At 35.5% G+C, this 23,643-nt stretch overlaps 1 protein-coding gene across 5 annotated transcripts in view; it reads left to right on the top strand.

Annotated features, from left to right (window-relative positions):
* Positions 1–23,643, top strand: part of AHCTF1 (AT-hook containing transcription factor 1) — an 83,085-nt gene that overhangs the window by 55,606 nt on the left and 3,836 nt on the right. For 2 of the 5 annotated variants that reach the window (XM_004326107.4, XM_073801237.1), the window contains 14 exons: positions 31–175; positions 256–387; positions 1,075–1,225; positions 1,678–1,828; positions 2,159–2,266; positions 4,432–4,624; positions 6,217–6,420; positions 7,098–7,512; positions 9,120–9,243; positions 11,368–11,465; positions 13,541–13,749; positions 15,311–17,147; positions 21,771–21,904; positions 23,000–23,082. In XM_004326107.4, coding sequence (XP_004326155.2) covers positions 31–175; positions 256–387; positions 1,075–1,225; positions 1,678–1,828; positions 2,159–2,266; positions 4,432–4,624; positions 6,217–6,420; positions 7,098–7,512; positions 9,120–9,243; positions 11,368–11,465; positions 13,541–13,749; positions 15,311–17,147; positions 21,771–21,904; positions 23,000–23,082 — 3,984 coding nt within the window. The remainder of the gene's footprint in view (positions 1–30; positions 176–255; positions 388–1,074; positions 1,226–1,677; positions 1,829–2,158; positions 2,267–4,431; positions 4,625–6,216; positions 6,421–7,097; positions 7,513–9,119; positions 9,244–11,367; positions 11,466–13,540; positions 13,750–15,310; positions 17,148–21,770; positions 21,905–22,999; positions 23,083–23,643) is intronic. The other 3 variants (XM_019920470.3, XM_019920467.3, XM_019920471.3) reach the window with 3 other exon arrangements.

The following is a 23,643-nucleotide window of genomic DNA, read 5'->3' on the forward strand; positions in this document are numbered from 1 at the left end:
AAACTAAACTTTGATAAATATTGATTTCAGGTGCATGGTTGAAGCCTGGAGTTTACTGCGACAGCATTCTAATAGGTTGGATATAGAGGAGTTGCTCAAGCACACATATGAAGTCTGTCAGGAAATGGGCTTAATGGAGGATTTACTGAAGCTGCCATTCACAGACACTGAACAGGTAATGACTTATCAGTATAAACTTATATCCAGAAACTCAGGATAAGTTAGTGGCTTACAAATCTATTTTGTTCTTTCTAGGAGTGTTTGGTGAGATTTTTACAGTCCAGTGCCAGTGTTCAGAATCATGAATTCCTTTTAGTTCACCATTTGCAGCGTGCCAATTATATTCCTGCCTTGAAGCTGAACCAAACTCTGAAGATAAAGCTTATGGTACAGTTAAACTTGTTTTATTATGGGGGACAAGAGAATAGGGAAAACAGGTGACTTTATTATATGAGAGCTTGTAGTTCGGAGCCGCTGAGCATTGTATAATCTTGAGTTTAGGAAATCCTCTTCTTGGCTTCTGTAGCAGAATTGAGAAACAGGGTATTGTTACTTATCTAATTCTTTCATATATGCAATTTCTGTTTAGATATCTGCTCACAGTCTTGCCAGACTTACTGCTTCACTCGGAAAACAAGAGGAATTGGTAGAGGATAGTAGTAGGAAATAAATAGTGCAACAAGTATGGACTGTAGGGGTTGGGCTAATTGTTCATTTGCTCTGTGTGAACAAATGAGCACACTCTCTGAACCTTGGTTTCCTCAATTGCAAAATGACATATCTCTGTGTGAGGATGCACAGAGGTGTGTGTGAACATGTTGCTTAGTAAATGATAACGATTGCTTTTATTGTGAATAATCAAGGCTGGGAAGGAGAGGCTTGGAATTTAGTGACGGGTAAGGACTGATGAAGCAATTAGGTGTGTGTATGAGGTCCTTGGTTTGGAAGAATGGATATGTAGGAAGGAGGAAGATATTCTTGCGTATTCATAATTAACGTTAAATGGTAGATATATAAACATAGCACTAACATTTTTGAAGATTAAATTTTTACCAGTTATGATATGTTCAACAGAATGATCGTGATCCTCGTTTGCGAGAGAGATCAGTGGCTCGAAATTCTATATTAGACCAATATGGGAAAATTCTTCCTAGAGTCCAGCGAAAATTAGCCACTGAGCGAGCTAAGCCTTACCATCTGTCAGCATCATCAGTTCTTCGAGAAGGTAGGATATCATTGAAAAATGTCATAAAGTATTGGGCTAGAAAAGATATTGAATGATTGATTATCTTCTGAAACCATCGTTATCTTTTGTTTAGCTCAATGTTGCTTTGATTCCTCACAGTGGTACTTTTTTTTTTTTTTTTACTGGCTACTCTACCCCAAGAACTCAAAAGCTTTCTTGGAACTTTTTACAGTTTATTTAATACAAAATGACAGAACTCTTTTTATTTCATTTGAAGACTCCTGTCTAACTTCTAGAAAACATGTAGAATAATTATTTTACCATCTCCTAAAAGCCCAAATTGTTAAATTTCTGCATAGATGTTGCTAAACCAAATATAACTTTAACTGCCCTTATGTTGTGTTTCGTTTTCTCCAATCACTCTTTCATATTAATCTATTAAAATTCTGGTGTTAGAGGTGAAATTAAATCCTACCTTTTTCATTTTACAGTTTCTAGGCCAAGACCATTATCAGCAGTTCCAAAGCAAGCTGTAACAGGAACTGTGTTAACAAGATCTACTTTCATCAGTAATGTGTTATCTAAAATTGGAGAGGTCTGGGCAAGTAATGAACCTAAAAATAGCATCTCTGTCTACAATAGGTATGTTTTTCTTACACCTTTTATAGTCATGCTACTTGTTAATCTTTCCTGGATATCAGCTGCATTCATAAACAATCCAGCCTTAGAGCTTATTAATATATATAAAAAGGAAAACTCTTTTTTATGTTGTCTACTTTTCTTGCAAGAAGAATGTTCTTTGTCTTGAAATTTAAAACCAAATTATGTTCGTTATTTGTAAATAGGCAGAAATGCACTAAGGAAAAAAATGAAAGCCCCCTTCTCCCATCTGATCTCACCTTCTTATAGCATTTGTAATTTAATCCTCCTCATGATACATAGTCAAAAGTTAAATTTTTATTTTCTTCGTAGTCCTAAAATAGAGGAACCATCTCCTATAGTATATTCCCTCCCAGATCCAGAGCTGCCTGAGGCATTTGTTGGAACACCAATTTCAAAAGCATCACAAAAAATTTCTAGGTAAGAATTTATTAAATCACTTTTAAAAGACAAGGTTAGATAAGAATTACACTGTGATATAAAATTTGTCTTTCTCTATCTGACTTTACTTAGTATGGTATTCTCTAAGTCCATTCATGTTGCTGCAAATGACAACATTTCATTCTTTTTTTATGACTAATTCCATTATATATATATACCACATTTTCTTAAACCAGTTGTCTGTTGATTGGCACTTGGGTTGTTTCCATGTCTTGGCTATTGTAAATAGTCCTGCTATGAACATTGGGGCGCATGTACCTTTTCGAATTAGAATTTTCTTCATTTCTGGATATATGCCTAGGAATGGGATTGCTGGATCATATGGTAACTCTATTTTTAGTTTTTTAAGGAACCTCCATACTGTTCACCATAGTGACTGCACCAATTTACATTCCCAGCAACAGTGTAGGAGGGTTCGTATTTCTCCACACCCTCTCCAGCATTTATTATTTGTAGACTTTTTGATGATAGCCGTTCTGACCAGTGTGAGGTGATACAGTTAATAATTACACTGTAATTTTTAAATTGTCTTTAAAATTTTTATAAATATTGTTTTAAATTCTTGAATGAGTTTTTAATGCTTGCTGTAAATGAATAATTTGGGCAGTATTATAGTAATTTTAAGAAATTTTGCATCAGTTGATTGTCTGCTTAGAATTTTTGCTTAATGATTTCAGACTGCCTAGAGAAAAGAGGCAAACTTTGTTTTATTAAAATCATGAGCAAAATAAACTATTAACTTGCTTTCTTTAATCTCATTGTTGATTGACCCATGAATAAAGCTTATTTTTATAAATCCCAACTAATCTTGGTTGGCTTCTTAAAGCTTGTTCCTGTGTAACAGAGCCTACTAAAATGTCTTAAGTGGCTTCAGATGCAATAATATTTTATTTCTTAACCTGTGGTATTAGAAAAGTAAATAGTTAAATTGAAATTTTGCATCCAACATGAAATTGTGATTGTGTTTATTTTATTTAAGAACATTGAAGAGTTGAGAAGTGTTCATAATCATCAATAGCAGAGAACAAACAAGTGTCTCAATGTAATGATTCTTTAATAATATGACCATAATTGTTGGAAATTTTTGATTGTTTACATTTTATCAATGGCAGAATGACATAATTTTATGGGAATAAAGTTATCTGAACCTATGATACTAAGAATAAAGTACTCAGAATAAGTTAATAACTTAAAAGCAATTGGGGCCAAAGCTGTTTGTAGTGTGCATAATGGATATATTTTCAAATCGTGAAAGGATTTTCCCTTTCTTGGATTTTATTAGATTGAGGTTCTTTTCCTTTAATTACCCTCAGGAGATGGTAAGAAGATTGCTTCAAATGGATGTCATTATCACTGGCATTCTGTTTTCCTACCAGTAGTTTTGATATTTTTCCCACAAGTCACTTTTTCTCAGTTCCTTTGTATTTTAATAGATCTGAGGTTCAAGAAAGGAACGATAATAAAAGTGTTAAGGCTCTCTCTCCTATCATTTGATATGATAAAAATGTCCAGGACACTACAGAAAGCCATTTAGTAGAATCCTGGGATTCTCTTTTGCCACTAACCTCATTAATTTGAGAAAATTAACTTTTTTTTTTGGTTGGTAAGTCTAGTCTTTATTGTGATCAGAACCATAAAGGTAAATAAACCAGTATTCATTAGGTACCTCACATGTGGGTGAAAGGAATTTTTATGTTGTGAAAGTGAATTGTAGCAAATGGATTGCTAGGGAAACATAGCAAATGGATTGCTAGGGAAACATTGCCTTGTTTTCTTGAGTATTTAAATCATTAACAGTTCATCTTCATTTGAAAATAATGCCTGGCACATAGTAGGGGCTCAGTAAATATTGGTAAAAGGGAGGGAGGAGGGCTAGAACTCCTTTTCAGGGTTGCAGGGGGATGACCAAATTGTTATCTAAAATTCATAATTCTCTTTTTTGCTACTGAATTAATTTTGATTTCTGGAACTAAGGGTGGCATTACAGTAATATACTTGTCTGAATTTATATTTTCATATGGTTATATTTACTAGTGAATATAGAAGTCTGCATAATTAAATGGGGTACTAATTCTTTTGTTCCTTCAGTATAACTCAAGTATGTTACCAGGACTTTTCTATTTATATGTATGCTGTGATTACAGACTGCTGGATTTGGTTGTTCATCCTGTCCCCCAGCCTTCTCAGTGTTTGGGATTTATTCAGCAAAGCCCCACAAGATCTCCTTTGTCCCTGGCGTCCACCTCATTGCCAGTAAATTCACAATCAAAAGGATCACGTCACAATTCTTCCAGGGCTTCAGAATTACATTTACTTGAAACTCCTCTTATAGTTAAGGTAAGTATTAACATGTCTAGCATTCCTAGTGAAGCTAGGAAGTTCTTACTTTTCAAGGAGCAGAGAGAAATAAGCTGTTTATAATTGATATCTTTGGGTAATAAGGGGCTTTAAGCCTTTATTTTCCTTTTTTCTTTTCTGTGGATATGTTTCCACAATGCTTACTGTATTTTTATATTTTCAGAAACAGACTTCATTAAATTTACCCTTTGTAGTTAACGGGCACTATGCTCAAGGTTAACAGTTATATTGCTCTGAAAGTAATGCAAGCCTCTGTGGTTATTATAAATAGGCCTTTTTCCTTTGAAAAATGCTTTCATATTCTTGGATTTGCTTTTTTTTTTAATTCAGTTTCTGATAGCATTTTGCCATTATTTCTTTTCTTTATCAAATGCTTTTTAGTTCTTAATATTTTTAGAAAAATTTATTTTAAAATTCTGGCTTCTTCAGTAAAATTATAAACTGTTACTCTTTCCTACTATCAGTAGGGAATTGCTTTTTCCTTCACCCTCTCTGATAAATTATTAGCTGAGAAACCACAAAACTAAACTTGAGATGACTGGTAGCAGTGGACTTTTACCCTCCCGTTGTCAAAATGTTTTCACATATGTTATCCACAAGCTCGTTGTCCAGTGCTCTGGATTCAGTCCCAGAAGCTTTCTTTTTTTGTTGTTGTTTTTTCTTAATTGTTTCTGGATATCCAGCATTTAAAGTGAAGCCAGGGAATTCTTATTTTTCAGGTTGGATAAAAGATACTGTAATAAATGCTAGACCTAAAATAGTTATTAAAAGAAGTTGAAAAGAAGCTTGCTAAGATTATTAAGTTCCTGACATTTAATATCCAGTATAGTATTACTTTTTTTCTTCTATAGAAAAACATTCACATTTTATTCTCTAGGGCTAAGTTCAAATGAAATTAAATGAGGGAATAATTTTGTACTTGCTACCAAAATGAATCTAGGAAAAAAATCAGTATAATCTTGTAACAGATCTAATGGAATTTAATAATGTAACAGGATCCAATAATCTGTTTACTAGTCCTTTAAAGGAGAGGTTAAGTGAAGGAATTATCAATATTTCTGCTAACTAGTTCCTATGCTAATTATTTGTATTCATTATAGTAAACCAGTCAGAATTCTTATAAGTAATTCAGTTACTATTGGAGTCGTGATGGAATTATATTTTTTCAAAAACATTCTTAAAGTTAGTCTAATTTAGATTAGCTTGCTATAATTAAACTAGGTTCTGTTCATCACGCACTATCATCTCTTTCACCTAACTAAAGTTTTCTAAGCAATAGTTAAATAATTTATCTTATCTCAGCACTTTATTAAGTTGAACTTAAACCTGGGAATAATCAAGGTCTTTAGAATGATTATGGATGCAGCTTTATGGTTTATTTTTATAGCCTTATATATAGAAAGCCCTGAGTAGAATTTTGTATTTCCAGTAATGTGTAATACAACTTTTTATTGATATTTTTATTGGAGATGAGAATATAGCCACCATTGTGACTCGCTTGGCCCTGTCTGTCCTTGTGTAGGTGCCTTTTACAAACACTAATAGTGAATTCCATTTGCTCTTTGTCATAGAAAGCTAAGACTTTGGCTATGTCAGTTACTTCCCCTGGATTTGCCGAGTTCACTCCTCAATCCATCCTAAGGTCTGGTCTTCGAACAACACCTTTAGCGTCTCCCTCTTTGTCACCTGGAAGGTCTCTTACTCCTCCTTTACGACTTAAAGAAACTAGAATTTCATTCATGGAAGAAGGCATAACCATAAAATGGACTGCTGGAGTAAGTTTGATAATAGTTGGAACAAAAGGATTTAATAAGAATATATTAGCTCTTATAAGTAAAAAGTTAGATAAATTGATTTATATAATATCACTATAGATTTTTATGTACAGTCTTGCAGGTAGTCATAAAATCAGAAGACATTAGTTCAGAAGGCAACTTTAGGGCCTTGGCCAAGCCAAACCCATCACTTACAGGTGAAGAAAATAGGACTAGAAGCGCCAAGCCAAATTATCTATAACCAAATAGCTTTTTGGTGGTAGAAATGGGACTAGAATTGTTTTGTTTTGTTTTTTTAAATTTCTTTGTTTTTTTAACCCGTATTGTACTGCTTCTCTTACTAAGTTCCTAGTTCGTTGTCTATTTAGGGAGGGTATGTCTTCAGAGCTCCACTGTAGGTTAATAGGAACTCATTGGTGCTTATTGGGCATCTTGCCTATTCTGTGTTTTAGTCTTTTGGGATTAGTGGTCTATTACCAATTAGAGAACCATTAACAATCATTAACTTTTAATCAGCAATCTGAAGAGAATGGGTTTAGAATAAGTGAATTTTGATGGAGAAAAGAATTTGGAGAAAAACGGAACGTGGAAAGGGTGGGTATGATTGGGATGGATAGCTTAGATGTGACTGATTTTTACTAGTAAAATTATTTTTCTCCAAACCTTTTACTTAACAGGCTGCAGATGACAGCAAAACAAAAGCATTAATTACTGCACCTTTCCATAAATGTGCAGTTCCAGCAGAAGCTGAATGGCTGAAGAATAAAGATAAGGCAACATCTTTTCCCCTGAATAGCCCTGAAAAGGACCATCAAGAAATTAATGTGAGGTCACAGGATACAACTTCACAAAGTTTGGAGAAACTGGATGTGAACATAGAAAATAGCAATACTTCAACCAGATCAGACCAGACTACCTTGGAGTATCAGGATGCTCCATCACCAGAAGACTTTGAAGGTATTTTCACGGCCTCTAAGCCAGTGACACGCTCTTCCACTGAACAAATTACTAATTTAACTGAACAGACTGAGAACAGTGATAAAGATACATTTGAATTGGAAGTAACTCCTCCAGACCTGGAGAAACAAATGGGTAAGAACTCATCCCAAATATTCAAAATGGCCATTGATACTCTTCAGTAAAATTTGTAATAGAGGTTTGTCTGCTTTTTCAGAAAAGCATCGGGGTTAAATAATTGTATGGTCACAGCACAGTAGGTTCTAGACATAATACACATATCTTAATTCTTTCCACTTACAAATATGGCTTACTTATATTGTTACATTCATTATAAGTAGGTATGAGATTTGAGGAGAGCGGAACTTAATGTGTGTTCTGTTTTTATTTGGAAATGAAATTTGGAAAAGAACAGTTATGGTTAAGGAAGAAATGTCAGGTATCAGTGTGACTTAAGGTCTTCCTATAGCTATGAGAAATAATAATACTACCTTTACAGACTAGATTAACTTATCCATACAGCAGCCTCAACTTTCTAGAAGGCTGCTCAGAAAACAGGAAGTTCATTCTACTCTCCATCCCTACCTCCAAAATAATCACTGGAACTGAAAAGTAATGTCCAAAGACCCATGAATTTATTGTCTTTATATTCATTTGTCAAAAAAATTTTGAGCCCCTAATTTATGTGCAACAGGTGGGCTCCGGCTTTGTGTGTGCTAAGTGATAAAGTAATAAGTAGACATAGCACCTGCCCACATGTAATTTTGAACCTAGTGGATTATATCAAACAAGCACGTACAATGCAGTTTGATAAATGCTACACTGGGGAACATAGAAGGGACCAGTAGATAGTACACCAGGAAGGGGAGAGATTTGGCTTAGAATTGGTGGATCAGAAAAGTTATTCTATTTTTATGTTTTCTTACCCCTGCATAGATTTAAAGGTAATTCTTAACTTTAAATATGTAAAACCCAATACTTATATAAAAATCTGTGTCATAGTGGTTTCTTTGGGGAAATACGTTCTGCCTAAGCTGAACTAAGGTTTCTTAAAATGTGAATGCAGTGAAGTTTGGGCTATGATGTCTTTATTTAATAAATATACACATTATTAATTGCTCTAAGAATTTAGGACTCTCTTTATAAATAGCATATGTTTAGAAGTTTACATTACTCTTTTGATGTGCTGTGTTCCACTGAAATATTTGAATGGTGAAAGTTGGACAAGGATGTTCATGGCAGTATCTTCATTGATTAGTCCTAAAATGATTAGACAGTCTCAAATAGAAATTTTTATTGTTTTTGTGGGGGATTATATAGCACAAACTTTAGAGTGAAATAGCTAGATTTGAATCTTACTAGCTCAGCTAGTTACTAGGTTTGTGATCTGGGATAAGCAGTGTAACCATATGCTTCTGTTTTCTCATCTGTAAAATGGGAGTAATAGTACTACCTCTTTGGATGTTGAGGATTAAGAGAGTTGTTAAATGTAGAACACTTGCAACAGTGCCTGTTAAGCCAAAAGTGTGAGTGGTAGATGAAAGAGAGGGGGTTGGGAGGGGGGCTCTTGACCTAGGCTCAGGGAATTAGAAGGAACTTGCAGTCTGATGCCAATGGAGTAAATCTAAAAGTACAAAAAGCAGACCCAACAACTTATTAAAAAGGAATAGGCCAAGACCGTGAGTAATCGCTAAACATTTAGCCTAAATAATTATGAATGTTCTTAACTGTGTGATTTATAGGCACTTTAGAAGATGCAGAAACAAAGGATCTCTTAGTTGCAGAGGGGGCACTTTCAGAATTAAATACCTTAAGCCCCATTCAAGGAGTTGAAGCTTCTCTTTGTGTACCATCAGTCTGTGAAGGGTAAGTTTATAGAGAAAATTTCAAATATTAATAAAGTTTAATGCAACTGTGAAGCAGTAGTAAATATTGATATTTGTTCTATGCATAGATGAGCTCTTATTTTGATCTTTGGCATTTCCATTTTGGTAAAGTTTTCTGTTATGAAAGAAGTTAATTTGTACAACTGTGTTATTTCGTAGTTATTATGAAATCTGAGAATGATACCAGATGTTTCCTAAATATATAGAGACATGATAAGTTGAGGCAGAACTCTTTAATATTCTTTGGTGATTCTATTTTTGTTGAATACCAAAAGTGTCACTCACAGCCACGCATCCCTCCATGCTGTCCCATTTTCAGTGGTTTCAGGATGATCAGGTATGTATCCTATAGCACCAAGGCAGAGCATAAGGGAGATGGTTCAGAGGCAGTAGTGTTCCCTGCCATTTGATTGATACAAGACTCTAGCAGTTTTTGTTTTTCAGTGACTGCTGGAACTGTTATGCTCCCAATTATTCCGTTTCATTTAGCACTTAACACATTTAGCCCGTGTACTAGATGATGTATGGCAGTGCTACTTAAAGTGCGGTCTAGTAAGATTGATGCCAGTTCCCAGTTTATGGTCTACAACAAGATAGCAGCTTCTGTTAGAATATATATCAGTAGCCTTTTTTGAAAGTCAGCTGAGCTAATCAGTGAAGTAATTGATTGATTGACCTTCTGGCATAAACTCCTTATCTCATTGCAAGACTGGACACATTGTATATCAGCACTTTGAGCAGCACTGTTGCAGAGCAGGGGTCTCCAACCCCGGGGCTGCGGACCGGTACCGGTTAGGAACCGGGCCGCACAGCAGGAGGTGAGTGGCGGGCGAGCAAGTGAAGCTTCATCTGTCGCTCCCCATCGCTCGCATTACTGCCTGAACCATCCCCCCTCATCCGTGGAAAAACTGTCTTCCACGAAACTGGTCCCTGGTGCCAAAAAGGTTGACTGCTGTTATAGAGAATACCAAAAAAGTTGCAGCTTCAGTTATCAAGAAGTAGTAAGGGTAATTTACTAAGATTAACCCACATAAAATGTGATAATTTAAGGCGTTGTAAATGGTTCATTGATTTATAAGTCTTGAGAGTGACTTCACAAACCACGCACAAAAATCAGTATCATGATAGTCACCTCTCATACATTGAACTCAATCAGATGCTTCACTTTTGAGAAGAGAAATCCTGATAAACTGTGATCTTTGCCAGGCCTTCATGGAAAAAGAGGGAGAAACAGTACAAAAGGATTATCAAGATTGTTTTGTTGTTTAATTCTAAGGTTTTTAAAATTTTATTGAAAACTAATATTTATTGTAATGGGTTTGATGGATAATCACAACAATGGCAAATCAAAAGAGCCATCATCAGTGACAATCTAGGTGAATATTCACCATCCTTGGCAAGCTAGTTCCTTTTTAAATGTAAACTTATTTGGTTGTGGGTTCTTAGTTATCCTTACTATAAATATTGTGATTGAGTTAAGTCTTACAAATATACCTACAAATAAATGTGTATATATTCCAAATACATACTTTTTCTTGAATTTACAGTTTGTCCAGTTTAAAAAATCAGCATGCTTTAGTTGGCTTTAGGGAAAGGCCAGCTCAGAATAGAAAGGGACCACTGTCAGCATCTTTCCAGAACACTTACCAAGTGAATTAACGCAGGTCACACTGGTCTCCGATTTTGAGGCATTTATCATGTGCTTTCCAGTTAGCAATAAAATATTGAATCTGATTCTACTGAGTATATGGGGGAAATGTCTATAATATTTGACAGATTTATTTGAAGAATGTGGCCACAGATAATTAAAAATTGGCCTAAGTGTAATTTATACTGACTAGCATTTTAAAATCATTTTATTTGTAGTTTAAGGTCATGCCACTGTATTCAACAAAAAAAATTTAGAAAATAGGAAAAACAAATACAGCATTACTTGTTTCTAAATTCACTTGTAAATTATTTAGTATTATTCTGGATGAAGTTGCATGGTATTTTCTCTGAACCTCAGTTTTCATGAACAAAATGAAAAGTAAGAATTGGGTAAAGCAGGTTAGAGCAGATGGAATCTTCTTACACACTAAAGTATATATTTCAATTTCTAAAGGAAAATCCTCACCCCGAAGTCCAAGGTACCTGTTTTAGACGAAGGACTAGTATCTGTTGAAAGCTGTACCTCTACAATTAGAGCAGGTAACAATAAATGTATGTATTATTTTGACTTTAGAATTATTTCATTTTAGTGTTGTGTCTAAAGAGTGTTCTATTCTTAGGACAAAAGAATCTGAATAATAATCCAGACTTTGTTATCTCAGTTATTCTCCAGTTGTTTCCCCAGCTAAAAATAGAATTCTGAGGAGGTATGTTAGCTACCAAACAGTGGGTTGCTTATAAAACACTCTTTGGTTCTCATAGTGGAAGTCTTAGAATAGCTTTTGTGGACATATTTAAAGAAGAGCAAAGTAAATTACCAGTCCCCAGCCAGACTGCACACCTGCTTTTTGATCTTCTGAGATTCAGTTATATATACAGGGAAACTTCCATATTTATTCTGTGTTTGTGGTAACATATAGCCAAGATTGGCTTATTATTATTAGAAAATAATCTCAAATGACTGAATTTGCTCCAGGGAAAATGAACAGATACATGGAATTTGTTTTTTTTGTTTTTTTTTTTTTTTGAGTGCCTCCTCTCAGACCCTGACTATACAGAGATGAGGAACATATATTTTCCTCATTGAACTCACAGTTGGGTTTAGGGAAAGCAGACACCTTGAATGCCTGTGCCTAGAACTTGTCTAAGCATTTCACGTGAGGACTTGTCTAAGCATTTCACATATGGTGTTGACACTGTCTGACTCTAGAGCTCATGTTCTTAACCGTTATATCCTTCTGCCTGTCACATTATGAATAGGGCTTAGGACAAGTTTGAGTAGACCTGTTCTCCCCCCACCCCACCTCGCCCATTAAGAATGTAATATATATTTACTGTAAAATAATCAGGAAATCATAGTCTCACATATAAAGTAAAAATCCCCATAACCCAGTTACCCAGTTTAAGAATCTATTATTAAGAAAGTGTCTTTTCCCTGAGTTTTTTTCCTGTGCATTTTTTTCCCCAGTATGTTGAAAGAGGAGGTAAGTGTGGTGGATGGAGAATACCAAGGATTTAAACAGACTGCTTGGGTTCATAACCCTGTTCTGCACTTACTATGTATAAGACTATGAGCTATACTTCTGTTTCTTTGTCTATAAAATTTAATAGCTTTCACTGTTAATAAAAGCTCAGTAAATGTTAGCTATTATAAATTATTAACAAATTTATTATAATCAACAACTTTTTTCACTTAACAGTGTATTTAAGATATTTTTCCATGTCATTAATACAGATTAATTCTGTTTTTTTTAGTGGCTATAATAGTATTTCATAGTATGGATGTTCTGTGGTATGCTTAACTAATTGCTGATTGGTGAACAGTTTGAGCTGATGACCATTTTTGTTTGTTTTGCTGTCTCATTTCTGCAGTGAATATTATTGTGTATGCATCTTTGCACAGTCTGTGTCAGTGTTTCTTTTGAGCAGATTCCTAAACGTGGCCTTGCTGGGTCAAGGAGTGTGCACAGATTTTTAATATTTTATTGTTTTCGCCAGTAAAGGTTGTTTAAAGAGGAAGGTGAAAGATGAGAAATTTTTCTTTATGATCCCCCCCCAATTTATTTAAGTGGTAGAATATGTGGCCATTTGGATGCTTTCTGCCAAAAGGGAAATATCTAGTCCTTTTCACAGCCAGATCAAAGCCCAGATTGCATGTCCCTCATGTAATTCTGTAACGGCTCAACAAGAATAGCTGGTTGTCTAGTAGTCACCTGGTGAACATAATTTTCAGATTAATAAGGAACAAACACATCTGAGCTCCTCAGAGCAGTTTATCGTCATATTAAAGTTTCACAGTAAGGGCAAGAATTATATTCTAGTTGAGAAAAACCAAAGTTGTCATTTTTAAATGTAAAATTTATCTTCTGTGTTTTATTTTTGTGGAAAGCAAATATGTATTGTTTAAACTGAGTGATTGGATACTGATGAAACAGGAGTGATATGTAAATCCTCATAGGCTTTTCCTCTTTTAAGATGTTAGAAATTTTTTGGCACTATGACAGTTTTTCAAGGAAACATTAAGTGCAATGCAGCCTTTTCCCTTCTGTTTGCTTCCCCAGTTGTGTATATATCTTTTTTTGTTTGTAGCTTAAAATATGGAAGATTAACTCTCATTTTTCTTTCAGCTATGGCTGATGTTCTTGGTGATGGTGGAAGCTCTGGGCTTGTTATCTCTGAAGGCCCTATTATCTCTGAACATAGGCTTGACCAGGAAACAGCACTGAACTTAAAAGAAGATCATGAAATAGAAGTTGATGTACTAAAAGCAAGTGTTGACTTACCAGAAGAAAAGCCTCCAATTTCTGATGATTCTCCTGATACTCAAGAAATTCATGTAAAAAAAATAATTTTTCATTTCTTTGTCAGTCAGTTTTGGTTTAGTTAGGTTTCAAACCATAGTTCAAATCTAATGTATTCATTTATTTGACTACTATATGAAAACCTCTTTATAAAAATCTGTGTTCAAAAAAGTATATAAATATATTGTGGAATTACGGAGCACATCCTTTAAGTAAGAAATTGTTTTTCATGAAAACCAAAAGGCTGTGTTAAAGAAGTCACAATTTTAATAATTTAATTTTTGCTCAGTATCCGGTTCAAATGAAAGTTCTTTTAGCCATAAGAAAACAGATATTGGTTACTCTAGAGACATGTGTGACATCGAAACTATCCAGAGCGTATATTTGAGAATAATTGAGTACAGTTAAATAGGATTCTTTCCAACCCCCCACCCTCCCCACCCCCCCATTCATACTTGTGGGAAAATGCTGTTCTGCTGGCTGGGGTTTAACTTCTTAGACGTTCCAGAAAGGTGGGGGCTTTTTTGTGTGTGTGGAGGGGGGTTGGTATTTAATATGACTTACATTTCCTAAAATTCCACCAAATCTCTTTTATTATCAACAGGCAACTTTTATATGATACATGAATTTAAGATGAAGAAAAATCACCTCTTCTAATTATTTATAGAGATGTGATTGTATAATATTTGGGAGGCTTAACTCATAGAAATGTCATGGTTATCCATATTCAGTTTCATGAGTATTGTCACCGTGAGTTAGATGGATAAAGTCCCTGTTCCTTCAGCTGGGAAGCTAACACAATTTGTGGGCATGGTGTAAATGGGAATCCTCATTTCTGGGTATTTCCAGTCTTTCATTTCACTGAATGTTTGGGGAGTGGGAAAATGTCATTGTTTAGGTGGGTGGTAATGTTCTACCTTCTTGGTCAGGAGATCTCTCTGTTACTTTCTGCCTCCTCCTTTTTCTCCCCTTCCCTTACCAAAAGGTAAATGCAAGGAGCATTCCTTCTTCCACCAAACCCTTGCAAGAGAGGTACTGAACTTGAAAGCCTTAGGAATTTCATGGTTTATGCAGCCCCAGCAAAGGGAAGAGGATTGAGTCTAGCCCAAGGGAGCTTATGTAGGTGAATTCTTCTTCAACCTTATGGGGATCATGCTGTTTAGAAAAAGTGTGGTTAGTTAGGTAATTTGGGGATTATCATTAAAACACAGTTTGGGGGTTGTTTCTTTTTCTCCAGTTAATTTTTCTTTCCTTGGGTGAGAATAGAATAAGTCCTTAATTATCACAACTGTTAGCATCATAATAATTTTTAAGGTTTTGTTAAGACTGTCTTTTTTAGCCAGGGAAATGTAGAATTCTACTTTTAATTCCATTCAGAATCTCAATCTTTTTCTATCTAGTTATTTTGACTGAGTGAGAAAGTCTAATTGCTTAAATGGATATTTTATAAAGTAAACCCATAAGTACATGCCATATCAAATGTAGTTTATGTTTAACAATTCATACACCGAGGGAGAGGTGGTCATGAAAAAAATTTATGCTTTAGGTTAAAATAAATGTATACATTAACAGTCTCTTATCTTTAATTCATTTTAGGTAATTGAACATGAAAAGCTTGAAGTTCAAGATTCAGGACAAGAGGCTAGGAATCTTTCATTTAGTGAGTTGTATCCCTCAGGAACTCTTAAGCTTCGATACAATTTTGATACCATTGAGCAACAGTTTTGTGACTTACCTGATAACAAAGACTCTGCTGAGTGTGACATTGCTGAAGTAGATGGGGAACTTTTTGTGCCACAGAGCAACTTTACCTTGATTTTGGAAGGTGAAGAAGGAGAAGTAGAGACAGGTGATTCTGCAGCATCTAATGTGCTAGCTAAAGCAGCTAATGCAGCCACTGAGGAAAAACATGTATACAGTGGGGAAAACGATAATCACGGACATGTTGCAAATTTGCCATCTGTCATAACTAGCGATCAGGAGTCCCAAAGGGTAGAGACATTACCATATGTGCCTGAACCAATTAAAGTAGCAATCGCAGAAAATTTATTAGATGTAATTAAAGACACAAGAAGTAAAGAAATTACTTCAGATACAATGGAACAGTCCATTCAAGAAAACATACCTTTAATAAGCCAAAAGGTAATGTGTTCCACCAAGTTAGCCAAATCTACATTTAAGACTGTTCAGGAAACGAGTACGGTGACTATAAATGTCAGCGAGGTTAATGACATGATTTCCTCCAGAACTCGCAACAGAGGACGTGTCCAAAACCTGAATGTCAAATCGGCACAACAGGAAGAGTCAGCAGATGTTGCTACTCCTGAGATGCTGGGACTTTCAGTTATGAAGAAAACTAGGAAAACAAAAGAAATTTCAGGGGCTTTTGAAAGTGCCTGTTCTGATGATAAAGGAATATCTCATAACCAGCAAATACCTCAAAATTCTATTACTCCTAGGAGAGGAAGGAGAAAAAAAGAAATTAATCAAGACACTTTAGAAAATATTAATTCTGTGGAACCAGAATTACAGGTTACTCCAGGTAGGGAATTAAGAAGTTTAAAATCATCTCAGCTGTTGGAACCAGCAACTGAAGAAACTTCTTTTAGAAAAGAAGTTAAGCTTTCATCTGTTACAAAAAGGACTCCTAAACGAATTAAAAAACCTCTCGAAAATCAGGAAAGTGTTGAAGTTATAAATGATCTGAAAGTCAGTAAAGTATCAAGTCCTAGCAGAAGTACCAGGAAATTGAGAAGTTCTAATTTGGAAACTTCTAAAAATACAGGATATAAACAAGGTGGGGAGTCCATTGAAGAGCAACTGCCAATTCAACATAGTAAAAGGGTTAAAAAGAAAGAAGTTAGTGCATCAGATGTAATAGAAGATTCCAAACTTGGTTCATCCCAGTTGACTCTTCAAGCAGAATTTGATACTCCTGCTACACCTAGGAAACGTGGTAGACCAAGAAAAATTAATCCATCTGAAGATGTAGACTCTAAGGCTGTTAAGGAAGCAAGAAGTCTCAAGAAGAGAGAAGGTCTCGGCATCCAAAGGAAATCTACAAGAAACACCCCAGCTAAAAGTGAAAATGCTGATGTTGGCAAACCAGCTTTAGAAAAATCAGTTTTAGTGCCAAATGAGGAACTTGTTACAGCGATGAGCTCTAAGAAGAAGCTTACAAAAAGGACTGAAAACCAAAGCCAAAAACGTTTATTACGCTCAATATCAGAAAAATGCATAGATGAAGAAATGATAGACAAAGAACCAAATGACCGAGAAGAAAAATTGCTTGCCACAGTTGCTTTGACTAGATCTTCCCATAGCACAAGGACTAGATCTAGCAAGACCATCTTGTTGCCAGACCTTTCTGAACCAAAAAATGAGTCTTTTTTATTTTCTTCTCCTGTGTCAAAGGTTCCAAGGAAAGAGAAAGGTACTTTTATTTCTTTTCAAAGCATAATTTTCATCTCATTCAAAGTCTTCAGTTTAAAAAAAATTCTGTTGGTTCAAACATGATTAGATTTTGTGTTAAGGCACTAATGGATTATTTCTTCTAAAAATGATTTGTAGTTGCAGGGAATTCCTCCCCCTTCAAAAAACAAAAACCGATTTTGATCTTTTGATAGTAAAATTTAAATATTTTATATTTTAAAGTTTATTTTTAGGTTCAAGAATTTCTGTTTCACCATGACTTTTTAAATCCTATAATTCACTTGACATAGGTTTAATTTTTTAGAATAGTATTATTTCTCTTCATTCTGCCCTTATATCTTGTGACTTAATTTTGGTTTCTCCCCAGATAGAACCATCATTTTTGGCTCATATCCCAGGTGATGTCCACAACTTCAAATTGTTTTGAAGGGAAACAGCAGTAGAATTCTATTGATTACAATACAGAAATTATTTAAATCCATATTCCCTATTGTCTATGAACTGGCAAGGCTACATGCCCAACCTCCCTCACTGACGATAAGTGAGCTAATGATTGTACTGTTTGGTTGGTATAGTTCATACCTTCTCAACAGGAGTGATGTCTCTCCCAAAAGGGTGAAAATATCTTACTCTTTTTTATGTATAAGGCAGAGATATACATAAAGTACATAAACAGATATACAGTATTATCTGTACTATTAAGATTTCTTGCGGGGTGGGGGGAATTCAGTGAGGGAGACAATTAAGGAAAAAGGTCTAAAAAGGTGCTGATAAAGATTAGGGACTTGTAAGTAAAGTAGGTATCTTTGTTGTTCTACTAAACTTTTTTAAACTATTGCATGCATTTTTAAATGCATTAGTGAACATCCTATATAGTTGCTGCCTGACTTGGGGAAGGCCAAGAGAAAGATAAGTCATTTAAAAACCTGCAAACTGAAATTTTCTGTCTTCAACATTCACTGTGTAAAAACCTCTTTAAGTATATTGTATTCATGAAGTCCAGTTGTTATATTTACATAGCACAAGCCCAGGAAAGGGCCTTTTGCCATAGAATTGATCATTTGACCAAAAAATGATCTGTAGTTATAGGAGATTTTGGTAGGACTGTATAATCCAGTTTTTTCATGCTGTTGGGAAAGTGTGGTTATGCTTATACTTGGCATGGAGGAAAATGAAATGACCAAATGTGTGAGATTCTAGCTCACTTTACTAAGCTGCTATTTTAGATAAAAGTTAAAATGAAAAAGAACAGTGAGTGGTAGAAGAATGTCATTAACAATTCTTTTATACTTTTCTAATGACTTTTAGAGTATAGTAAACACAAAATTTGGGGGTTCTTTTGGTAGAGCATAGCCAAATATCTCAGTGATTCTGATACTTGTTATCTTTACATAGTCGTCATCTGTATACATGTTAGCTATAACTTTTTTCTGTAATAAAAATAATATATGCCTGCCACAGAAAATTAGAAATTAAAAGTATTTAGTCAACTAGAGGACCAGTAACCACTGTTCACATTTTCTTGTATATCCTTCTAGTTGAATATATAGTTTGTTTTTTATAAAACCCAACAAACTACGGTTTGTGTATAGATATATATACTGCTCCTCCCACCTCCTACTTATTTCATGAGCATTTTTCCTCAAAACCCTGAGTGTTCGTGGTTTTGTATTTTTTTGTTTGTGTTTTACACATGGATAGAGTCCACGTGTGGCATTTCGTCTCACTTATGTGCCGCAGATCACTCAAGCATTCTCCTGCCAGGTATTTGAATTGTCTTCAGATTTTCTGGTATTAACAATAAGCATCTTCTAGTATGAGGTTAGAGAGAGGTTAGATAAGAAATTTGGGACTGAGATTTCTCACTTCTGCCACGTACTAGCTGGGCAGAAAATCATTTAACCTTTCTGAATCTTGTTTTCTCATCTTTACAGTGTGGGTAATAATGCCTACTATGTAGGGTTCTTGTGAGTATTGAGTATTCACTACTTTTTGTTAATTAACACCATCATTAGTTTCCTTTCTTATTTTGCCCTCAGATTATAGTTTCTGCACTCTTACAATACCTTCTGTCCCTTGTGCCTATTCAACTTGCATTTAAAAAAAAAAAAACTCCTTCAAGGAGGGGTGGGAGGTACAGAGAAGAGTGGATACAGAAATGATTAGAAAGCTGGAGGCCACCCTCTATTTAATTGAAACATGTCGAAGAAACAGATATCATAGAATCACTAACTAAAAAGAATGTAAAGCTTTACATTTCAATAGATTTTCTCAAATTCCATTACTCAGCAGCAGATATTTAAGAAGGGTTTGCTGTATACCTGAGTCTATACTAGGCTATACATTCACCAGTTCGTTTGATTCTCAGTATAACCCACTGTAGTAGTACAGGTACTATTATTCCTTCTTTCCACAATGAGGAAATTGAAATTCAGTGAAACTGAGCACCCACATCGCCCAGGTAATGAATAAATAGTGATGTCTTGGAGCCGATTCCTGCTGGCTAGTGAGAGCCAGTTGTTAAATATTCAGGAATTTTGTGAGCCAGCTATGGAACATTTATAGCACAGAAATAAGCAAATGCTGTAAATCAGAGTTGTGTTTTTTGTTGTTGGTGGTTTTTCCTTCCCAGAAAGCTGTTTACCAGTACATTATTGGGTTTGAATCTATAGGACTTTTGAACTTCTTAGGCCTTAAGTAGCACTGGCCACCAAAACTTACCCTCAGGAAGCTTACCGAAGTACGCAAGGAGTTGAAAGTATAATAAAGTCTTGTCTGGCTAATAGAAGCGTATGGAAGGAATGGTGGGGCCGAACATTTTTGCGCGTGATAATGTATTTTTGTATTTCCTTCTTTATTCCTTTGGGTGCGGTGGGGAACTGTAGGTGAAAAATATGAGCTGGTCTTTGAAAAGCCGAAGAAGCTGTTGCTCCTGGTAGCCTGGAAAAAGAAAAATAGAATGTATCATTTTCATAGAGCATAGATTTATTTGCCTGTATCTTAACTGCAAAAGAGAGGAGTTCCACCAGTGCCACTTATGCCACTTATCAGCTGGGAGCAGAGATGACTTTTATTTCTGACCCTCTTTTGTTAAAAATCACATGCTTTACAGAATTTGATATCTTATAGAACTCTTGATTGTCCCGGTAGGTGAAATATCATTGAACTATAATTTGGGAATTTTATTCCAAAGATTTGTAAATTATATTCCTGAAATAATAACATTATAACATGCAAACATCCATAAAGCACTTACCATATATTAACATTATTCTAATCTTTAATCTCCACAGTAACTTTAAAGGGCCATTTTGAATCTCATTTTATAGAAACTGAGGCAGAGACAGGTTTAGGTAACTTGCTTTTTGTCCCACAGCTAATAAATCCAGAAGCTAGGATTTAATTTCTGGCAGACTGGTTCAACTGCACCATGCCACTTCCATAATTACATTGCTAAACTGCCATTAATATGGAGACTCTATAGTAAAAACGGGAAAAATCTGTGATGAAGTGTGTGATTTTTTTTTTTTTTTTTTTTTTTTTTTTTTTTGCGGTACACGGGCCTCTCACCGCTGTGGCCTCTCCCGTTGCCGATCACAGGCTCCGGATGCGCAGGCTCAGCGGTCATGGCTCACGGGCCCAGCCGCTCCGCGGCATGTGGGATCCTCCCGGACCGGGGCACGACCCCGTGTCCCCCGCATCGGCAGGCGGACTCTCAACCACTGCGCCACCAGGGAAGCCCGATAAATATTTTTAATTACATACTTTCAAGTAATTCTTAATTAAACCATTTCTATTTGTCTATGGAAAATCTTTCTATCAGCCTGTTTTTTCTGTATTGTTACTTTCTGTTTGCTTTTTTCCTGTTATGCTGTGGACTTTTCTGTTGTTCCCCTTGCGTGGAACAACTGGCTCAGAATAAGCTGAAAGGAAAGAAGGTTTGAGTCTCTTCTTTGTAAATAAAATTACTTTTAAAAATAAAAACCTTGCCTCTGGAAAAGTAGGAATTATGAAGCAAAGTAGCTCAGGTTACACAGGGCAGGCATACCTGGGAGATATTTGCAGATTAGGTTCCTTACTATCACAATAAAGCAAATATCACATTAAAGCAGGTCACGCAATTTTTTTGGTTTCCCAGTGCATGTAAAAGTTATGTTTACACTATACTGTAGTCTTTTAAGTGTGCAATAGTCTTTTTTAAATGTTCATACTTTAATTATAAAATACTTTATTGCTAAAAACTGCTAACCATCATCTGAAGATTAGCTAATCTTTTTGCGATAGTAACATCAAAGATCCCTGATTACTGTAACAAATATAATAGTAATGAAAAAGTTTGAACTACTGGGAGAATTACCAAAAATGTGACAGAGACATGAAGTGAACAAATGCTATTGGACAAATGGCACTGATAGACTTGCCACAAACCTTCATTTTGCCATACCATATTTCAAACCTTCAAATATGCCATACCTCTTTTTATTGTGCTTTGCGTTATTGCCCTTAACTGCACTTCACAGATCTTGCTTTTTGTTGCAAGTTGAATTTATATGTCTCTATACATAAAATAGATATATATAAATAGATATACAGTGTTTTGTTCTTTCTTTCTACCTTTCTTTAGCTAAAAAAATAGAGGCTCCTGTGCAGCTGCAAGAATTAGTTTCGGATTTATCTTCTCAATTTGTCTTCTCACCTCCTACTTTAAGGACCAGGCGGAAAAACACATCTAATACATCCAAACTTGTAGCTGAACTGGTAAGAAATGCATGATTTTATTTGCATGTGTATTTAAACATGCTTTTTATTTTTTTAAGCAATGCTTCCTACATAAACTTCTTTAAAAAAGAGCAGACATTTATACTATTAAGTCCAAAATAGTCTTTTCTGCACTTTGGGGGATACTACCTTTAAGACAGATTGGTATGTTACTCGTGGTTTATTATTGGCAGCTGCAGTTTAAATTACCTATTAGGGGAAGGGTTTTTAAATTGTAGTGTCACACCATAATTATCTGGATGTATTTATTTAAAATGTAGGTCCCTGACCCCCCTGGAGTGTCATCCACAGACCACACTTGGAGAGAGAGTGTTTCAGAACTGACTAGTTGCATGTAACTCTAAAATAAAAATAGTTCAGGGATTGAATGTGAGCATGATACCCTTATATTTACCAGTTTTAATTCATAGTATGTCTTGAATTATCTGCTGTGAGCCAGTTACTATACAAGGACAAAGGCACAAAAATAATTCAGGCAGATTCCTTGTTTTTCAGGAGTTCAGTTTAATTGAAGAGGCAAAAATACAGATAATTATTGCACAGCATGATAAGAATCATTTATACCCAGATAACCCTGTAGGCCCTGTAGGTAAAGGAGATGGGCATTGCTGGAGGAGAAGACAGCAGATGCAAAGGCACAGAAGCCTGGTGATGCATGAGGAAGGGGGTGGGGCTGTTCACAAACTAGCAAATAGCCATGTGCATGCTTTAAGTAGTTTCGGTGAAAAGGGAATTCTAGGGAGGAAAAATAGTCACTGGTGGCCTAATTTTTATGCCACGAGAGCCTGGATTTGGACAGAGTCAATAGAACAAAAGGGCAGGGGACAATGGAAACATTCCAGAATAAAATTGATAAGACTTGGAGATAACAATGTGTGGGGATAAGGGATAATGAGCTGTCCTAGATGACCAAGGTTTCTACCAAAAAATATAAGGAGTCCATTTGATATTTGTTAAGTTTAAATTCATTTAGCACTGTTTGGCTATATTCCTTGACTCAGGGTGGAACTTCTTAGTTTAGATTTCAATTGTTTAATTACATAAAGTTCATCTTTTAACATTTTTAACCTATAGGAAGATGATGCTCAATCAATTGAAACTGTGGCAAAGCAACAAGTGAAAAGAACCAGGACTGCAAAAACAAAACAAGCAAGCAAGTAAGACTTTTTCTATGCTATTATTTTTTTCCGTTTTGTTTCTTAAAATTAGAGAAGACTCTTAACTTAAAAAGAGAAATTAAGCTTATCAGAAAAGGGTAATTCTTAGGGGCATTTATCTGCACTGGCTCTGTGTAATTGTTAGATTTCACTGCAGAAGGTGGCTTTCTTATATAGCATGAAAGCCCATTCATTCGTCCTTTTTAAAGAAGGGTATCACCTCATACCAGTCAGAATGGCCGTCATCAAAAAACCTACAAACAGGGCTGCCCTGCTGGCGCAGTGGTTGAGAGTCCGCCTGCCGATGCAGGGGATACAGGTTCGTGCCCCGGTCCGGGAAGATCCCACATGCTGCGGAGCTGCTGGGCCCGTGAGCCATGGCCGCTGAGCCTGCGCTTCCGGAGGCTGTGCTCCGCAACGGGAGAGGCAACAACAGTGAGAGGCCCGCGTACCGCAAAAAAAAAAAAAAAAACCTACAAACAATAAATGCTGGAGAGGGTGTGGAGAAAAGGGAACCCTCTTACACTGTTGGTGGGAATATAAATTGATACAGCCACTATG

Source organism: Tursiops truncatus, chromosome 1 (genome assembly GCF_011762595.2).
Source record: "Tursiops truncatus isolate mTurTru1 chromosome 1, mTurTru1.mat.Y, whole genome shotgun sequence".
Lineage (NCBI taxonomy): Eukaryota > Metazoa > Chordata > Mammalia > Artiodactyla > Delphinidae > Tursiops > Tursiops truncatus.